This window comes from Populus trichocarpa, chromosome 10, assembly GCF_000002775.5.
Source record: "Populus trichocarpa isolate Nisqually-1 chromosome 10, P.trichocarpa_v4.1, whole genome shotgun sequence".
NCBI lineage: Eukaryota > Viridiplantae > Streptophyta > Magnoliopsida > Malpighiales > Salicaceae > Populus > Populus trichocarpa.
Window position 1 is genome coordinate 6619683 of NC_037294.2, and position 21140 is coordinate 6640822.

General features: G+C 34.2%; 1 protein-coding gene across 1 annotated transcript; it reads right to left on the reverse strand.

The window, feature by feature from the left end:
- Window positions 1–3549: 3549 nt before the first annotated feature.
- LOC18102371 (uncharacterized) lies at window positions 3550–7924 on the reverse strand. Its single transcript, XM_024610850.2, has 7 exons — window positions 7324–7924; window positions 6967–7107; window positions 6501–6866; window positions 5574–5816; window positions 4999–5091; window positions 4045–4245; window positions 3550–3947 (listed from the first exon to the last, which is right to left on the reverse strand). The coding sequence occupies exons 1-7, from the start codon at window positions 7687–7689 to the stop codon at window positions 3735–3737; spliced, it is 1623 nt and encodes a 540-aa protein (XP_024466618.1). The 5' UTR covers window positions 7690–7924; the 3' UTR covers window positions 3550–3734.
- Window positions 7925–21140: the final 13216 nt, after the last annotated feature.

Below are 21140 nucleotides of genomic sequence, written 5' to 3' on the forward strand. Positions count from 1 at the left end.
GTCCTTATTTTTTTGGTGGTTTCTTTTTTTAATTATTTTGTGAAATTGATTTTTATTTTCAATTATATTTTTTTAAATGCTTTCGTATAATTTTTTTTTTCAAATTCATTATTTGACATTTGATTTATTGAAAATTAGACTTTATGGTTTTTTCAAGTTTGGTGCTTCTGATCAAATGGATGAGGTCACGAGTTTTAAAAGCTAACACGAGTTGATACTGTTTTTTTTACTTATTTTCTTTTTCAATCTTGCTACTTGACTTTGATTTTTTTTACAAAATACGCTTCGTGTTTTTGTTTTGTTTTTTTTTTATTAGATTATCACAATTTTATGACCTAATCCGTGAGTTTGGTGGGTTAATGTGGGCTCACACTTTTTTTTTTGCTTTTCATTACTCTTTCTTCTTTTGGTTTCTTTTGTGTGGTTGATTTTTTTTTAATTTCATCCTTCAATATTTGATTTGTTGAGAATTGAGTTTCATGATTTTTTCATATTTGATGCTTTTGGTGAAATGGTCCAAGTCACAGGTTTTATAAGCAAACAATGGTTTTTATTTAAAAAAAAAATTGGGTTTTGTTATCTTCTTCATTTCCCTTTTTATCGGGTTACCTGATCTCATAACCTGACCCCGTGAGTTTGATGAGTTGACTTGGGCGAGTTCGAGCCTTTTTTTTTTTATAATTGCTATTTTTTTATATCTTTTTGTATGATTGTTTTTTCAATTTTATCTTTCAACATTTGATTAGTTGAAAATTGAGCTTTGATGTTTTTCTAATTTAGTGTTTCTACTCTAATGACTCGGGTTACAAGCTTAATAGGTTAACACGAGTTGACATCATTTTTTTGGCTTATTTTTTTGGTTGGGAATTGAGCTTCTTGATTGAGCCCGGGTTTGATATTTTGCGGGATATAATTTTGAAGATTAACTTGGGTCTAGGAGATTTACCCCAAGTGTATTTGGTTTTTAATGTTATTAAATTAGAGTTGGTTTTTTTAATGCTGTTAAATTAACTGAAATTATTAAACTCGGTCGATCTAATGACCCGAGTCTCAAATTTCTTTTACTTTTTTAGAAATTCTAGCGTCACTTTAACTTTATTCCTTTTATGTCCGGAAAAATTTGACCTGGTCTGCGGCGTTGCATTGGCCATCGATACAAGTGTACTTGAGTCATTTTTTTTTAATTTTTTTCTAATTTAATTTATTTTGTTTTTAATTTTTTATATTTGGTTTTATTATAATTATGATTTTTAATTTGTTTCAATGTGAGTTTTATAATTTTATCATGATATCAAACGTGTTCATTATTGTTGGCTTAAATTAATCTGAAATGCTCGTCTCATTTTTTTAAAAATATATTGTTGTTCAACATGTCACCATTTAATTAACAATTAATCGTTGTCACGGGCATACCCTTACCCAACGCCTATGATCCTTTCCTTCCAGCACTGGGATCCGTATAACAGAGCCATGAGAAAAGAGCTCAACAAGCATATATGTATATGCCAAATCTTCCATCATGTTGCAACACTGGAATTATTCAAGATATTCTAGGAACATTTATAGGAGACAAGGAAAAATTAAATATCATAGGTTATAATTTCCTTCTCATGCTATAAATATTAATACTGCTAACAGAACCGGCCGCAATCAAAGAAATTAACATAGGAAGAGAGTAATCATCTAGTAGGTGGTCCAATGGTAAAAGTTTGGGACCAAGGGGTTTGCTTCTCCTATGGTCTTAGGTTCAGACCATGAGGTTGCTAATATGATGGTCACTGGAGGCTTACATGGTTGTTAACTTCAGGGCTCGTGGGATTAGTTGAGGTACACGCAAGCTGACCCGGACATCCACGTTAATAATAATAATAAAAAAAACATTGGTAGAGAGTCTTTGCTGCAATAAGACGGTGAATGTTCAAATGCAATTAAGGCCCCGTTTGTTTGCTGGAAAGTAGTTTTCTTTTGGAAAGTGAATTATTTTCTGATGTTTGGTAGTGTAATGAAAAATAAGTTGGAAAACATTTTCCAGTATTTGGTTATGTCATGGAAAATGAGCTGGAAAATAACTTATTAATGTTTTATTTTTTTCAAGTTTATTAAAATAATGAGGAACAAATCTTACAAATTAAAATGTTGAATGAGAATGAAATTGAAAAAAAATATAATTTTATAAATCATCTCAAATAAAATAAATAATAATCAAAATAATAGAGATCAAATCTAAAATATAAAAAAATTAAAAGATGAAAAAATTAAAATAATAATAATTAACATTTCATAAATTATTTCAAATAAAATAAGTAACAATCAAAAGAATGAGGATCAAATTTAATAGATAAAAGTTTGAGGACCAAATTTGATATAATCAGTAAATAATATGACATTTTTAATTTTTTCATAACTTCCGGAAATTGTTTTCCGCCTAAAATAAAAGAAAAACACTTTCCTGAAAACCAAACTAAATTTTTCTTTGACCAGAAAATGTTTTCCGTTGATCAAATTTTTAAATGGTAAATAAACACAAAAAAATTTGAAAAGTGATTTCCTGAAAACCAATTTTCAGAAAATAAATGCAGTCTAAGAGGAATCGCTAATTACATAAACAAGACTATTATCAATACAATTAAAACATTAGGTGGTGTACACTGTTTACGTAAACAGTGAACTACCTCATATTTTTCTTTTCATTCATTGATATATTTTTTTAATTGGGTCATTTTATTTTCCATTTAACAAACCTCAACCCTTTTCTTTTCTTTTCTTTTTTCATTCGCGTTCTTTTTTTATTATGGGATTTTTTACTTCCTATTTAGTAATAGTAATGTGGCATTCAAGTTCTTTCTCTGTTTTTTTTTTTTTTTATTAGACCTTTTTTTCATTCAAATCTATTTTTTTATTGAACTATTTTGCTTTTTATTTAACAAATCCCAACTCTCTCTTTTTAACTCTTTTTTATTCTTTCACATCCTTCTTTTTTATTGGATTTTTTTGCTTTTTATTTAACAATTATAATACAGTTTTGTAAAATTAACATTCAATGAATCATAAAATAGTGATAAAGACATAAGACAACAATGTAAGGTGAAGAAAATATTAAAAAAACAATAAAAGTACAACATAAAAACAAAAAACACAACCCATAATATTTATTTTTCTTTATATATCTTGCCACTTGACTTTTTTATTTTCAATTTGATCATTTTATATTAATTTTATATTAAGTCGACTAAAGATTGATTTTGATATTTTATTTTAATTTGTTTTATATAGAACTTTAATGATGTTAAGAATAAACTTCAAAGTTATTAAGTTAATATTTAATTTAGAAAAATAAAATTTAATTTTATTAAATTTTTAGGGATCCATTTTTAAACTAAAAACTAAAAAGAAGAAAAAAGCTCCATCCCTCGAACTAGCTTCTACAAAACAAGGAGAAGCATCAAGCAAGTATAGATAAGTCCAAATCAACCATCAGTAGCTTCGCTTCTAGCTACGTTCTGAATCCCTTCAATACCAAGGAGAAATTAAAAACAGCAATCCAGAGCATGCTAATAATGTCTTATGTACATAAACTGAAATATTTTTAGTCAGAAGTGGGAAAGAACACGTGGCACTTAAATGTTCTACAACTGTTTTTGAAGGCCAGGTTTGTAGCTTCAAAGATGACAGGCAACAAATTTAAAGCACAGCATTAAGAGAATCTTCGGAATAGTAAATAAGTAAGACTGGAACTAACATTGAATGGGCCTATCATAAACAGGAGGTAAAGATGGGCAGTTCTCATTCATGTTGGCATATGGCTCTACGCTGTTATACTCCGGCAACTCCATCTGATACTCGCCGAGAATCTGGCAGAACGGGAGCTGAACATTCCCATTGTTGCACCAGCTTGGCAAACGTGTTTGGTTGTTTTCGAAAATCTTAAGCATGTATGCATCGCGAATCTGTGAGCAGCAATGGGCCAATGTCACTTAACATGTCGAAAGTTAGAGAGAATTGTGATGAAGATCAAGTAGAATAAAAAAAGCACTTCTAACTTACAGTAAATTCAGTTACTTGAACAGAGCTGGAAACTGGACCAAATACTCCAGCTGCCTTATACATTGCAAGAATAAAAGCAACACAAGTTGTTGATTGCCCATCACTATAAACCCATTCATCGTGTTCAGGAACAGTAAGTAATTCATCAAAGGCTATGCCGCGCCTTTCTGTCTCACCTAAAATCCCATACAGGTCCAAATCCTGAAAGAAATACAAGGTGAACGCCAAAAGTTGATTACCGAACAAGTATGCTTTAGGTGCACAGCATTTCTATCGCAAAGCATGCCTGTGCTCATTCATTATGAACCAAAAAGTTCAAAATCTGTGGACTCAGTTCAAACATGCACAAGGATTGGAATCTATATACTTCGATTAGTTTCCTCCATCTGACCTCAAGATTTCTGTATCACTGTATGATTATAAAACTAAATGATAAGAAATTGAAAACATGCAAGTATGCAACAAAGATAGATTCATTTTTGCAATTGGTTCAACAAAGAAGAAAGATAGTAAGAGTTGGAACACCATATGAGTTTTTCTTTGATCAGTAAAATTTGGAAAGAGAGCTAACACTATACCATAAACAAAGCTTCAATCTATGCTTTGATCGGTTGAATTGATTTATTTATTCTGGTTCTTATCATTTTAGTTATCATCACAATTAAAGAGTGCCATATGGATTTTTGGTTGCCCTATCAAACAATATTCTCCCAAACAAGATGAAGCAACATTCATGAGATTGTAGAAGCTGTCTAATAGTGGAAAACATAAATAAACACAAGTAAATATATTTTTTTTCTCACCCATAAATTAATTGATTAGATTAGTCGTTTCACCATATTTTCTGTTGGCTTAAAACATAACCATCGTAAAACAAGAATAATAGGTTTATTTGGAATTAATCCCACAAATTGAAGAACTAGGACGACTACAGGTCAGGGACAAGAGCAATACCTCAGTTCCAAGCCGTTTATTTAGAGCTTCATTCCACATATTTGCAGCATATGCTGGCTGCACACGAGTCCACATAGACATGACAGAAATGACCTGAAATAATGTTCAACTCCTTAAATGACATATGTACTAAATCTGATTCCTGTAGAAAGATGAATCATTGCAAAAATATTCTCCCTTTTCCAGAAGGAAAATCAGTGGTCATATGACATTCATCTTTGAATTCCAGTATGTTAGCAAACTTTTGCTTTAAACAACATATCAACTACACCAATTTAAATTTTATATATCAGCACAGCCTTTGGTTCAAATGCTACTGCAAAGTATGCAAATATGCATATACAACCACTCAACACTCGGCCATAAGCATGTAAACATGAATCCATGACCACGCACAAACAAAGACCATATAACTGTCATGAAATCAATGTGCTGCCATAGGAAGTATACCACTGCTGGCAACAGAAAAGACCAACCCAAGCAGTAAGCCAACACTCTAATAGTGCAGCATGCATCTCATGTAGAATGCAATTCCAGGAGACAAATATGTGTATGTGTATAGACGAGATTTATACCAAGTGAGCATCAAGAGGGGGTGGGTAATTATCAGCTATTGTGTCAATCCAACTAAATATCATATTGTGATAACCGTATGGCTTGCCAGACATGCTTCGAGCATATTCCCAAGCCGCAGTCGAGTTGAACTTTGCACGCACATCTGGATGTAAAGGAAGCAAAGCTATCTGTGGATTAGAACTATCCTTTAGTGACAACTCCCACCACTCCTCCCATGGGATTACCACTATAATCTCTTCACCCTGCCAAGTCATATGAGAACATGCTGTGAGGAGAAAATATTTTTCAAACAGCTAGGAAAATGGTTCGGTGTAATATTATAATTCTGAACACCCAAAATCCATTCAATACCATATTTGTATAGTACCTTGGACAGTTTTCTATGCGATGCTTCTACATTTAAACTCTGTTACTTTTGAGCACACAGACCTACCATAATTGTACAAATTCCATAACTAAAAATGCACCATGGTTTCCAATTGACAACCCCATACCTAAAGAAGAAAACTCAACTTTTTCTTCCAGAAGGATAACATTCAAAAATTTTACTTGCTTCTGACAGGCTGAAACATTAATTCAACTTTGCAAATCTGAGATTGTATCAAAGCATCTACAGAATAGTGCTTCTGTGTGCCTAAAAGTGGTACATTTAAGAACATGTGTCAACAATAACAGAAATAAAGAAAGTACAACCATATTTTCCAAACAGCATTCTCCATTTTTCTAACTAAAAATTCAGTTATATTTTCCTCGTATATAAAACCATGATTCCCCTTCTAGCCACACAAATGAAAAATCACAAGTTTTTAAGAAGACATCATTGACTTGTGAACATGATAAAAACCAGACATTTAAAACAACCTTATGATAGCTTATTCATACTTTTTTCTTCATCTAATCTGCATTCTATGTGATTTAGCACATACCTTTTCATTCTCGTGTCCTGATTCACCCACCCAAAGATTCCCCAGTTCATCCTTCAAGCAAACTGCTGTGTGACCAGCAAATGCACCAGTCACCCATTTCTCCAATGTCTCAAATCCACCCCAGCGACCACGAATCTTGGAGACTGCCAAAAAGTCACCAGAATGAACATCATCTGGATTAATGGTTGTGCGCCAAGGCTGAGGTCGTTTCTCAAATGTAGCACCCATGTGCTTTGTGAGGAAAGCTAAGTTAGCATTCTGACCCCACACTGTATTAGAAAACAGAGGCAAGACATCAATTAAAGAAAGCAAGGTCCCCAGCATTCCAGACGGCATGAGAAATACAGAGACACCGTGCTGCTTCACCTGCTCAACCATAAATATGCATTTTAACTCACCTCTTATGCAGTGAAGTTACCAAAGCTAATAAAATTCCAAAATAGAAACAAGTAATAAATCACATTACATATTCCATCTCAGCAGCTTCTTCCCACGAATCAAATTTCAATGTGTGTTCCCGTGCAGAAAAGTAGTAATCCCAAGTAACTCTGTATGGCGTTGCAAAAACATACAAATCCATACATGTCCAGCTATGCGCCGCAGATGTCTGTAAAGAGAATACAGGTAGGTTAAGCTACATTAAGATATGATCATTCTACTGACTACATTTCCAAGAGTAAACAAACATGCTACAAACTTAACAAACACAAAACCCTATTATTTTTATTTTCCTCAATTCATTCCATTAAAAGCCATAGAATTAATTAATTAATTATAGCAAACAAACATCGAAATCAATCAATTAATCAAACGAGAAAAAGACCTTGAGACGGAGAAGGCCGCCGCCCAAGGCAGGATCGTGATCGGAATCAGCGAGGGCGAAGTCGAGGCGAGCTTCGTTGTCGTAAAAGCAAGCTCCTTTCCACTGAAGAGTTCCATTATCAGGAGAAACAGATCCAACAAAATAAGGCAATAAATCAACGGCGCTGTGGAGATTGTTCAAAACCGGCCACGATATCTGGTGAGGCAGCACCGGAAGCACATCCTTAACCCTAAAAGGTACCTTGAAAGCCTCAACATAATAATTATTATTATTATTGTTCGAACCAAAATCTCCTCCTAAAAATAATAATGATAGAATTAAAATTTTCAGCAATTTAATCGTTGGATGATAGAATAATTTAGACATAAGATTGGATTTGGGTTTGGATTAAATTGCAAAGAGAAAAAAGAGATTAATTACTGCTATTATTTTTCGTTAAGGATTATTGATAGAGGAGATTTTGGTTATGATCGATCCATTCTGTGTGTGGGTGAGGAAATTGATATTTGATTGACTTTTTGTTGTTGACGTTGACGACGAGGGAGAGGGAGAGACCACTCCCTTGTTGAGGACTTGGAAGTTGGAATGGAATTTGAGTACGTGGCAGATTTACAGCTCGACTTCCTCTGGTCTCATTATCCTGTTGATAATCTAAAAACTTTCTTCTTCTTTGTTTCAACTTTTTAAAGTTTATTACTAATTATTTCAATTGCGCTCCGCAGCTTGTTTTTTAAAAAAGAAAATTGAATATGCATGTTTTTCTAAAAAAAAAATCTTAAATGTAAATAAAATACTTATATATTTAATTAAATAAATTAAGAATTATCTATATTAATAAATAAATAAAAATATTAATGATTATAATAGCGTGCACGACATCAAATGACAGATTTTTCTCCTGAATTGAAAAGGTTTTGAGATTAATCATAAAATTATGATGGTGAAGGTAAAGTTGTCAATTCCGTTTCGTTTCGGCCGGAATGGCCGGAACATCTCGTTCCAGTTCAAAAAACAAAACAAAACGAAACAATTTTCACCTCGTTTAAAATCTCGGTTTTTTCCGGATTTTCCGGTCAAATTTCAGCCGGAACGTTCCGGTCGAATTCCATGTATTCCGTTTCGGGTTAAAGCCACTGAGTCAAAGACTCAAAATTGAACCCGGTTCAATTTCATTAACTACACAGTACACCCACATATACATGCTCTTTTTCTCTTAAGTCTAAACTAAAAACCAAATCCCTAATATCTCTTCCTCGTAGTCTCAAGTTCCCAACCAAAATAATTACAATCGGCATCTTGTCTTTCACAACCTCCCCCTCCAATCTTCCCTCTTCTCTCTTGTTGTCTTGCTCTTGCATATTGCACTGCTGGAACCTGACTTCCCGACCGAAGCGGCTTGATCGACAAAAAAGAGAAGGAGCCCCCAATCAATGAATTTCAGAGAATTCTCAACCTCCCCGTAAAGATTATATCACACAGAAGACTAATACCGGACTCCAAGACATCTAATCTCGCTTTGTGGCCATCCACTCCCTTCTCAAATAATTGTCTCTTCTCTCTAAGGTGCAATCTTTTCTCTCTCTTTAAGTTCAAATTGGAAATGAAAAACGCATAAACTCAGTTCTATTACACTGCTGGAACGTTAATACCAGATACCTTTTTCATAAATTTTGTATTTAATTTGGTCTTTCTTTGTATCTAATTTAATATTCTTTTTGTTTGTATAATCTTATTGTTGGGTTTGTAACTTTGTATTGTATTTATTGCTTCACCAGGCTTGGCTAGCTAGTTTGAACTTTGAAGCTTTATCTGAATGTTACTTTGATGTTTGATCTGTGTACTTGTGCCTATACAAATCAAGTCAAGGCTCTTTAAGTAAATGAAATTGATAAAACAGAGTTAATGATCTGTTTTATTTATACTGCATACATCAAGATTAAACAGAGTTAAGCCTAGATAAGAATATTACATTTAAAGGAAAAAATTATACTGCATATGTCAAGATTAGAATTCAAGAAACAAAGAACAAAATAACTGAATTAATTGCTAGTTTGCTAGGTCTGGTAGTTAATAATATAAGTAACTTGATCATGACCGGATTAATTATAAGGAAGGATACATAATTATTATATGAAACCGAATGTATATATATGTTTGCTGCCATATTGTATTAATTTCTATGTAATTATTATATGTATATGTGTAAAATATCTTTCTTCTTCATGGAAAGTTTTTTGAGAATTATATATATATATATATATGAACAGTACAACCCCGAAATGGCACGCCGAAACGCCCCGAAATGGCACGCCGAAACGCTCCGAAATCGAAACATTCCGTTTCAATTGAAAAAACGAAACACCTGCCGAAACGGAATTGACAACCTTGGGTGAAGGAGTCGTCATCTAGTATCATTGTTACTGGAAAACCTATTAGTCTGCGAGAGTCTAAGTAAGGGGACTAGTTGTGTAAGGAAAAAACGCATCACCCTCAGTGCACTCAACTAAAATTTTAAAGAAGTCGTCATTCTAGCATCATGATTTTTTTTAGAATTTTTTGAACTATTTTAGGGCTTGGCTAAATACTAAAATAAGGACAAATTAAAGCTAAAGAAAAAGGTAGTAGAGTGTGTTTGCCAAACACTGCCACTTTTCCCTTAGCAAAAATAGGGTGTGCCAAACACGTTTTTAGGTTTGGCTTGGGCTTAACCCAGCTACATGAGCTAGGCTTATTAGGCTTGAGGCCCAAACCCATTTTGTTAGGCCGATAGGCAACCAAAAAGCCTTTTTTATGAAACCCAGTCCATCCATATGGGCTGAGCTGAAATGGGGGCCAACCTCTTCTTTTTCCACCACCGCCCCGACCCAGTGGTGGAAATTTTCTGGCAAATTGATTGCCAAAAATCAAGTTACACCATGCATAAACCACTGCACATGTTTTACGATTTCATGCATTTTATCTTCTTAACTCCAACACACACACACTACATTATATTCTCATGCATGAACGTACATCAAAGAAATTTGGGGAAGAAGAGGAAAGGTGTTATTTGGCCTGGGATATTGCTTTCCAAGTAATAACAGTGGGAGGGGGGCAAAAACAATAGTGGCTCACGGTGTGGTTGAGGGAATGGTTGGTGAGGGTTATTTTTTTTTTTTGCTTTTTTTTTAATCAAATGCAAGAAGTATATAGATAAAAAATAGCAAGACAAGCTTGCGTTACAAGCTGGAAACCAGCAGTACATAAAGAATAATCAGTCAAAGGGAACAGGCTCCCTTGAACAAACCATAGCAAGACAAGCTTGCAGAACAGTAACCTAGATCAACGGGAACAGGCTCCCATGAAATAGTAACAAAAGCCATATGGCATTCAGCAAACAATAAAAGAAAGGGAATAGGATCCCACATACAAATAACATGAACATCCCTCATGCAGGGGTAGTAACCAAACATCCAAAAAGCCAACAGAGGCAAACAACTCCCCAGCGATAAGAGCCAGGAACAGAATATCCTGCATATAACAGCAACAACACCAAAGTGGTGATCCAAGGACATGTCTAGAAGACAGTCACAGGAGAAACAATCAAAATCCAGCCTCTACCCTCTGAGGAGAACATCAACCAAGCCCAATCCAGCAATAGCAGGAAGAAGCTATCAAAGTAGAGACCCAACAAGGGGCCAAGGACCACACATCAGCCAGCATCGCACATAGAAAGCAGGGAAGAACTGAGTTTCGCCCAAGTCACTCCTGCAAGGTATGGATGGCAAGCGAACATCAGCTACAACCAGAATTCCAGACAGCTTTTGAAAGCACATAATACAAAGCTACTTATAGCAGCGTACGAAGCTGCATTGAGCAGTAACCAAGAGTCCGATCTCCAGCAAACCATCCCTACATACAGTGGATGGAGCTCAAATATGAGGGAAGAGAGCCTCACCCAAATAGTTGGGATCCATAGCCAAATCGAGGTAGGCCAGCTGAATCAGCCCTGCAGAAGAACCAAAATGGAACAGGAGGTAGAATTTGTGAACAAGTGGAGAGAACCTCACCCAACACACCCCAAACAATGCCCTATAGCAGGCAAAGAGATCCTTTGCAACAAACCAGTAGCATCCAGCAACCCAAAAATAGGCAATACAAGTCAGCAGGCGCATACCCATGATATGTAATTGGAAGGATTGGTTTTAGTTTTATTGGTTTGATGCAAGAGATGGTCATTTCTCTCTCTCTCTCTCTCTCTCTCTCTCTCTCTTCTCTTTTCCTGGTTTTTTCCCTCCCTTCTCCCTCAATTTTCTTCCTTGTTTCTTCATGAATTTCACCCTTATTTATAAAGGATAAAAAAGGAACATGAGTTTCTTTATAGACATGAATCTTGGCCCTTGATTCGCTTGTAAGGGATCCTAACCATTGGTTGGAAAATAATAGCTAGGTAATGCTAATACCAGGTTGTCATAGCTGATCAAGTCAGCCTATTTGGGTTGACTTTTCAACGGTTCTTTAAGTGGAAAATTGATAGGAATAAGCTTGAAGGTGTAGTACAAGTTCAGGGCTACTAGAGGGTGTGTTTGTTATCTTATTTGGAGTGTTGGTGTTGCATTAAATGACTATGAAAAAGGTCTCATTGTCAACCTTTTTAGGACCAAATGAAAAGATAACATGTCATTTGGTTATATTTTTCTTTATTGGGCATTGACCGAAACAACACCATTTTGAAAACATGTCGTTTTGGTCAAAATTATGTTGTTTTGGCCTAAATTAGATCATAAATCCCTCATTTAATTCAATCTTTCAAATTGTTCACTTAGGTTCTTAATAGAATTTTGATGTTAAGAATTAATTAAATTTACTCCCTTCAAAGTTTTAAAATGACCTAAGTTTAGCACGTTTTTCAACTTGATTATTAGTCTTAAATATTTTTTAAAACTTCTAATTTCTTCAATTTCACCTTCATTTTCAACCGAATTAGGTCCCGAATTCACGTGCCTATTGCAAAAGGTTATTGGTCTCAGATTTTTTCAATTTAACCCTTAATTGACCCCTAAACTTTGATTTTCTTGCAATTTTACCCCTGATTTAATCTAATTGAGTTTGTAAAAATTAAACCTGGTCCTCTAAAATTCAAATCTTCTTAATTAAGCCCGAGTCAGGCTTTCAAATTTAAGACGTGGCCAAAACACATCGTTTCATTTAAATGAAACGATGTCCTTTTGGTTTTTTGATCTAAATTAGGTTATAAATCCTTAATTTCAGCCCTCAATCTTTTAAATTGTTCACTTAAGTCCTTGATTGAATTTTTATTTTAAGAATCAATTCAATTTTACCTTTGTAATGTTTTAAAATGACCCTATGAGTGTATCGTGTTTGTCAACTTGGTCCTTGGTCTTAAATATTTTCAATTTCATGCTTAATTGACCTTCAAACTTCTAATTTCTTTGATTTCACCCCTATTTTCAACCAAGTTGGGTCCTCAAATTAACGTGCCTATTTCTTCAATTTAACCCTTAATTGACTCTCAAACTTTGATTTTCTTGCAATTTTACCCCTAATTTCATCCAATTGAGTTTGTAAAAATTAAATCTAGTCCTCTAAAATTTCAATATTCTCAAATGAGCCCATGTTAGGCAAATTTAATATTTTACCAATTAAGTCCCTAATAAAATTAATTTGATATTTTCAAAGTCTAATTAAGTCCTTACACTTAATCAATTCTTTTAATTTAACCCAAATTAATTCTTAAACTTAATTAAACCTTTAATTAGGTCTGTAATTGAAATCAAATTAGCCTATTAAAAATCTAATCAAGTTTTTAAACTTGATTTTTATGCAAATTCATTTGATAATCATGTAATTTCACATTGATTCTGCATTGTCTTTCAATCTTGGGTAGAATTAGGTTCCTGGTTTTGTTAAAAATCTCAGTTTGGTTCCTTCATGCATTTAAAACCCTTTTTAGCCTGTTTTTGCCAAATTGCCATTCATTTTTTTCAAGTTTTTTGTTGTTTTTATTTTTTGTTGTTTTTATTTTAAAAGGAAACTTTCAGGGAAAACCCAAAATTGAGTTATGACAATTGTCTTCTCTTTATAATGCTTAGAAGATAAAGTCTCATAACTTTAGATTACAAGCTTGTAAAGAAAAAAAGGAAGAAAAAGATGTGGATTTGTCAAATGAAGAAGTGGTTAATCCTTTTCAAAATGGTGGGATATTCAAAGATATCTCTAAGAATGACAGATCTAACAAAAATGTTAGAAAAAAGAGCTTAAAAGCACTGTTAGAAGAAAATAATGTAAAAAACAATATATAAAAAAGATAGGGCTCAAAGGCGCGTGTACTCGGAAGGAAATAGTATCAAAAGCACTATGAAAAAGAGACAGTGCTTAATGACATGCTATCTAAAAGGTGAGAGATCGATGACACACTTAGAAGGAAATGGTGCCGAAAGCACTGTGTAAAAGAGATAGGGCTTGACAATGCATTATCTAGAAGGTGAGGGCATAACAGCGTACTCAAAAGGAAATAGTTCCAAAAGCATTGTGTAAAAGAGATAGGGCTCGACGATGTACTATCTGAAAGTTGAGGGCATGACAACACACTCATAAGAAAATAATACTAAAAGTACTATGTAAAAGAGATAGGGCTCGGTGACGTGTTATCCAGAAAGTAAGAGTATGACAACACATTTAGAAGGAAATGGTACCAAAAAGACCATTTAAAAGAGATAGGGCTCGATGACACGCTATCTAGAAGGTGGGGGCTCAAATATACACTAAAAAAGAAAAACGATAGGGCTCAAAGGCGTAATATTTAGGAGATAAGAGCTCAAAGACACACTTAGAAGGAAAGAGATAGGGTTTAAATGCACACTATCTGAAAGGTGAGGACTCAAAGATGCACTCAAAATGAGAAAAACATGGTCTAAAGGCGTGCTATTTTGGAAATGAGAGCTAAAAGATGCATTAAAAAGAAAATAGTTTAAAAGATGTTATAAAAAAGTAAATGGTTTACAAGCACACTTGAAATGATATGCTTCAGAGTTATATGCACATAACCTTCAAGGTCTCTCCTGATCTCATATCTTGAAAATTGGAGTTTTTTTCCCCTTTCATTGACATGGATTAAGCCTTCGATAGCTTTTCTCCGCTGAAAGAATTTGAACTCGTCGAGGATTCTTTCATTGGACTCCCTACAAAGGTTAAAATGTAATGCTTTTGGGTCATTATGCATGTTTTTTTTACCTGAGAAATATAGGTCTCTATTTTTCATGGACTTTGTTTCTCAAAACTTTAATCCTCGTAGCAAGTTTTCATAGTTTTTTCACTTTTGCCTACTCAAGCTAGGACTTGTAGACTTAATCTTTGGGAGAGAGACTCATTTGACGAGCTCGGATGATCTCAACATACTCCCTTATGTGGGGACCTTTACTTCAACGGTTGATTGTTTCATGGTTACTTTCCTCAAAAGACATTGGAGGATTTAAGCATCCTGTTTCCCATCCATGCTTCCCTAGAAGAGGAATTATGGAGATAGCCCTATTGGGTTTCTTGAATTGCCCCCGGTCTAATCATGCCTCCAAGTATTTTATCTTGCTTTGTTTGATAGGGTTTTCTTAGAGATGATGTTATGCATAAGATATTTGGTTCTTACAAAATATTGATGTTAAAGAAAAATCTTTAGAATTTTAAAGTTATTTCTAAATGCAGAAACCATTTTGATTCAAGTTAAAAGCAAATATGTTTTGAAAAATTCAAGCAACTCTCATGGACAGAGTTTCATGAAGGTTGAATTTTAGATTTTGGTGCAAGTTTTTCTCTTTGTAAAAATATGAGGTGACCTTTTATTTTCATGATTTGTTGGTCAAAGAACTCGAGTTTCCACTCGAGAGTTTTAGATAAAAGAAAAATATTTGAAGCATTCATTTTACTTGTATGAATAATAAAGCATAACCATAATCTTTTGAAAATCTCATTTTGCACGAGATAACATTGCTTGCCAGCCCAAATTGCTTGCTTTTTATTAGAAAAGACTTTATCAAGCACTAAATGTAAGCTTTGGCTCTTGGCTAAGAACCAAAAGGATATTTATAAGCTCAAAAGGTGTTTAAGAGATTTCATGACTAAGAATCACTAAATCTCGTTCTTAATCCTTCATTTTGGTTGATGGCCTCCTAGACTTTAGAACTAGCTTTACAAAATGGTATGACATGCCCCAAATGTTTGGACTATTTGGCCTTGAATGTCATCATCATACTCATTGTTTTTATTTTGTATGACATGCTTAACCTTTTTTTAATCTTTGAATTTCTTCATGCCCCCAGCTTTGTTTAGGCACCTTTAATCATTAAGGATTATTTTGAATATTCATGCGGTCATATTGCTTTTCAAATCCTTTAACTTGCATAAGGTATGATCCTAGTCAAAGTTAATTTGTAAGAAAGACTTGCTAGGCTCAAACAGGGACTGCAAATGATATTTTTTAGTATTGTGAAGGTATTATCAAATATGATCTTTCCTTATTTTGAATGCATGCATTTAGGATTGGTAAGCTTTGCTTTTTTTTCGTTACGATTGGTTGGTTATGCAAAATTATTTTCATTATAATTAAATTATGAATCATTATTAATCAAACTAAAACTTAGTTTCAAAGTTATTTGAGTGGTTTTTAGTTCATTTTTCAATTTTAAGCGTTTGATCACCTTACTAGAAAATCACTTGAATTCTCAAAACTCACTTGTTAAAAATGAACGCCAATTTAACATCTATATTTGTACTAATAACTTTGATTTCCCAAAAACTTTTTGATATTTTATGAAGACACAAAAATGAGGTTTTCTTGAGCCTATGAGATCATGTGGATTTTTTTTCAAAGTTCTTAAAAAAGAAAAGTACACCAAAGAATTTTTTACCAAACTTTGATTTTTATTGATTTATTGACAAAGTACATCAATAATAGTACTTCTTTACAGCATTCGAGTTTATAGGCTTAGGTAAATCATCTTCATCTATTTTGGTCAAAATCAAGGCTCCTTCGGAAAAGGTTTTTTACACCATATATGGTCCTTTATAGTTCGACACTCATTTGCTCTAATCTTCTCCTGATGTTGGCAAGCTTTTTTTCAATATAAGGTCTTTTTTTTAAAACCCTTAGTGTGACCTTCTTATTGTATGCCTTGGCCATTCTGCTTTGTTACAATCACTACAAGATTTCACAGTTTTACCGACGGAACAATTCCGTCGGTGTGTGATTAGCAGTTCGTCGGTGATTTTTTTACCGACGTCATCACCGACGGATTACGTCCGTCGGCTTTCCTTTCGTCGATGATTCCCCATTCCATCGCTATATCAGTCGGCAAAACAACAAAACCATTTGCCGATGGTTTTACAGATGGAATTTGCGCGCAAAAAAAAAATTCCCGATTGAAATATACCGACGACTTTTTAGTCCATCGGTGATATCGTGATTGACCGACGGCTACTAATCGTCGGTAAATCTATCGGTGAGTGTATGAAATACCAACCGAATATATCTGTCTGTAAATTCGTCGGTAAGTATGGCAGCTACTGTTACATGCCGACGGATTAATTCCGTCGGTAAGTCCGTTGGTGAGTGTTTAAAATACCGACCGAATTAATCCATCGGTTAAACCCTTTGTAATATTTTTTTTCTAAATTTATTTTTAAAAAATTATTTAGGATATATAATATAAAACTATATAAATTAATTGTAATACAAACCAATTATGCAAATAAAATATATATTAAACATCAAAAAAAAAATCAAAGTTAAATAATAATCATTATAAACTGAATATGTTTTAAAAAAAATATTAAATGAAGTTTTAAAGGTAAATAATGTTTATTACAAATTAATATAAAGGTGGAGCTGGAGGAGGAGGCTGGTGGTTATACGGCCAAAAAGGATTAGGCGCACATGTTCCACTATTTGCCATATTCATGACCATTTCACGAAGCTGTTCATAAGCCGCTTTTTGTTGTTCATACTCCGTTTTTTGTTGTGCTTGAGACGTTTTGATTTGCTCAGACTCCCCTCTTTATTGTGCATGAGATGCTTTGAGTTGTGCATACTCCGCTGATAGGTGGTCGTATTTGTCGGTGAGCTGAGCCGTGTGTTGCTGCAAGGCCACGAATTCCTTAGATTGGGAGCTCCCAACGGTTGAAACACTACGGGTCGACCGCAAGTTGTCGGCCGTAGTGTTGGAGAGCCCGTAAACCTGATTTTTATCGGGTCCACCTAACGAGCCAACCTCCATCCACAAATCCGGATCGAATTCCGGATGGGTCAAAATATCGTCCCCGTATCTCTCCCTCAACCGATTATTATAGGTCTCCAGAAAATAAAAATAAAAAAGTAATCATCATATTCAATTCAATAAACATAATAACTTCCAAAATAAAATGGTCGAACAAACATACCATGAAATGTTGAGCACGGTTATCAACAAACTGTTGCGCTCCCTTTTGGCGGTCTTGACTCCGCACGTGCGTCTCCACAAACAGCTCCATCGGGCTCGGCTCACGTCCAAGAGACGCAGCCTATAATGAAAAAAGATATATTAACAACAACTTAATTTAACGATATATTTCATTTAAATTAATCTTACCATCCGTTTCGTATGTGCAGCAAACAGAACGGAGCCGCCAGTGTGCGTTGTCACCGAGCCATGAATTGGCCGATTCCGGTTGCCAGCACCGGATTGTGAGTGTCGTGTGAACCGTTCAGACGTCACGTGCTCAAGATAGTGCGACCATATATCTTCCTGGATGTATATCGGTTTGAAATCCCTCCAAACCGCAACATCGTTCCAGCCTTGGAAACCCTTATCCCTCGTGGTTTTTTTCCCCCCTTTTTTGTGCTTCATACCAAAAATCACGCAACCTACTTCACGCAACCAAAAATTACATTTCGAAACATAAATTTTAGTCTAAAAAAAATCTTGTATTTTTTTCAATCTTACCTAGTTGCCGCGTGATTTTCCCACACCCTCCTCACAACAGTGTTATGCTCACTGTCCCAACAGAATTTGTGTTGTGTATAAATAAACAAGTTTAAATAAAAACAATAATTTATTTACAATTATATTAATAATTTATTAGAAATAAGCTGAAAATTATAAATTAACACCAACCTGAAATCTGCCAAACCATGCATTGATTTGAGGCATCCATTTAGGATGCTTGGATATCTGACTCCATTGAAACAATGGAATCTCCATCGATGATTTAAACGCCGATGATATTACTCGGGCGGCCTCAATGTTTGTGAACCTGAAAATAAATGAAATAAATTAAATAGTGATTACTTCATAAATTATGTTGTAATTTTTTTTTAAAAAAATTAAACCTTAACAAACTTACATTGAAAGATTGGCCTTCCACTGTGCCTCGTACTTGCGAGTAAATTGATTCCACTGCGAAGGCACGCTGCCTCTACGCTGTGAAGTACCGCTGGAAGAGGCAGCATCGGTTGACGGCGCATGTGGTGTAGGTACCTCTTCTTGAGAGGCACCTAAGGAAATATCATCATCGCTGCTAGACGAACTAGCTGCGACCGTACGTGAGCGACCAGCTCTGGTTTTTATTCTACGCATCTCCACAATTTTATACAAATAATTATATAATTAAATTCAAATGTTAAAAAACAATTCGACAGCACCTCCCCTATACCGGATACTACTCCCCTATACCGGATACTACCCAAATCCACAAACCTGCACATATTAACAAAAGCCACAACCAATTGACCCAATCTATATTAATTATTCCAACATATTCAATTACTAATCTTAAGGTAAATTCAACATTAAGAATTACAATTCAACAAATTATTCAATAATTATGCTAATACAACAATAAAATATATTCAATAAATAAATAAAAACTGTAGACTAACAATTAAAATTAATTGAAAAAAATTAAACATAAATCATGCAATAATAGAGTAAAATTAACAATTATTCCAAAATATTCAATTACTAATACTAAGATAAATTCAACATTAACAATTACAATTCAAAAAATTATTCAATAATTATATCAATACAACAAAACAATAAATTAAAAAAAACTCTAGAATAACAATCAAAATAAATGCAAAACATTAAACACAAATCATGCAATAATAGAGTAAAAATAATAATTATTCAAACATATTCAATTACTAATTCTATGGTAAATTCAACATTAACAATAAATATTCAACAAATTAACTAATAATAATTATGCCAATACAACAATAAAAAATATTCAATAAATTCAAAAAAAAAAAAACTATAGACTTTAGCAATGAATTATGCAAAAAAAACTATAGACTTTATTTACATTACAAAAAATACACCAAAACAAAAAACATACCAAAAAAAAAAAACCCTTAAAGTAAAATGAAATAGAAGACATACATACCTTTTAAACTGATGGAGATTCACGAGAAAAATTGCTAGAGATTGCTGGTGAAACCGTTGAAGAACGGAGAGGAAAAGAATCGGTGAAAAACTGAGGAGAAGAAAAAATGAACTGAAGCGGCGGTTGGAGGGACTTATATGGCAGTTTTACCGACGGATATAAAATTAATTATTATTTTAATTTATTCCATCAGTGAAGTGTCAAAAATCCGTCGGTAAATTTTGAATTTCAAACCAAAATTTTTAATGACCCTCCATATTTTTCGTGGTCCGTCGGTAATTCTGTCGGCGAGCTGACCCGGTCAGAGGTGCATTTAATGCACAACCCTTTGGAATTCCGTCGGTAAAATTGACCCACCGACAACTTGCCGACGTACTTATATCCGTCGGTATGGTCGTCGGTGATTGTGGCATTTCAAGTAATTATTTTCGAACTCTCAGTGAAATGCCGACGGACTTAATCCGTTGGTATGCACGTCGGTGATTGTGGCATTTCAAGTAATTGTTTTCGAACTCTCTGTGAAACGCCGACGGACTTAATCCGTCGGTATGCACGTCTGTGATTGTGGCATTTCAAGTAATTATTTTCGAACTCTCTGTGAAACGCCGACGGACTTAAGCCGTCAGTATGGACGTCGGTGATTGTGGCATTTCAAGTAATTATTTTCGAACTCTCTGTGAAATGCCGACGGACATATATCTGTCGGTATGGACGTCGGTGATTGTGGCATTTCAAGTAATTATTTTCGTGTTACAAAATATATCATCCATTATCTATAATTATTTCAAGTAATTATTTCGTGATTGTGACATTTCAAGTAATTATTTCAAGTAATAAATATTTCGTGTTACAAAATATATCATCCATAATCTAAATTACATGAAAGAAAGGGTTTTACACAGGGCTTAAATTTGATTGTTAGTCAGAATTTTCTTCTTCTTCGTCATCAATTGAATTGTCATCACCCTCATCGCAATCTTCAATATGGATATCGTCTTCTTCATCCACATTTGCTTGTCCGCTAAAGCTCAAAACAACATTCAACTCCTCTGCGTCAACATCAACAAGACTATCATCGAAAACATGAAAATTTGAATTTTCTTCCAATTCAATCGAAGGAGCAACTCGATATGGTTCAACCAACTCACTAACTTGAAAGACTTCATCTCGCACACTTGTGTCTTCGTTCTCATCCTGAACAACCTGGACACGACCCCGGGGTTTCGTTTTTAAAACAGACAACCAATTCACTCTTGATCGATCCTTTCTAAATGAAGGGGTGTATGTGTAATAAACTTGTTGACATTGCTTTGCGAAAACAAAGACATCGTTTATGTTGCGGAGTCTAGCTTTTGAGTTGATTTCGACCAGACCATGGTGCGGATCAACTCTGATTCCTCTGT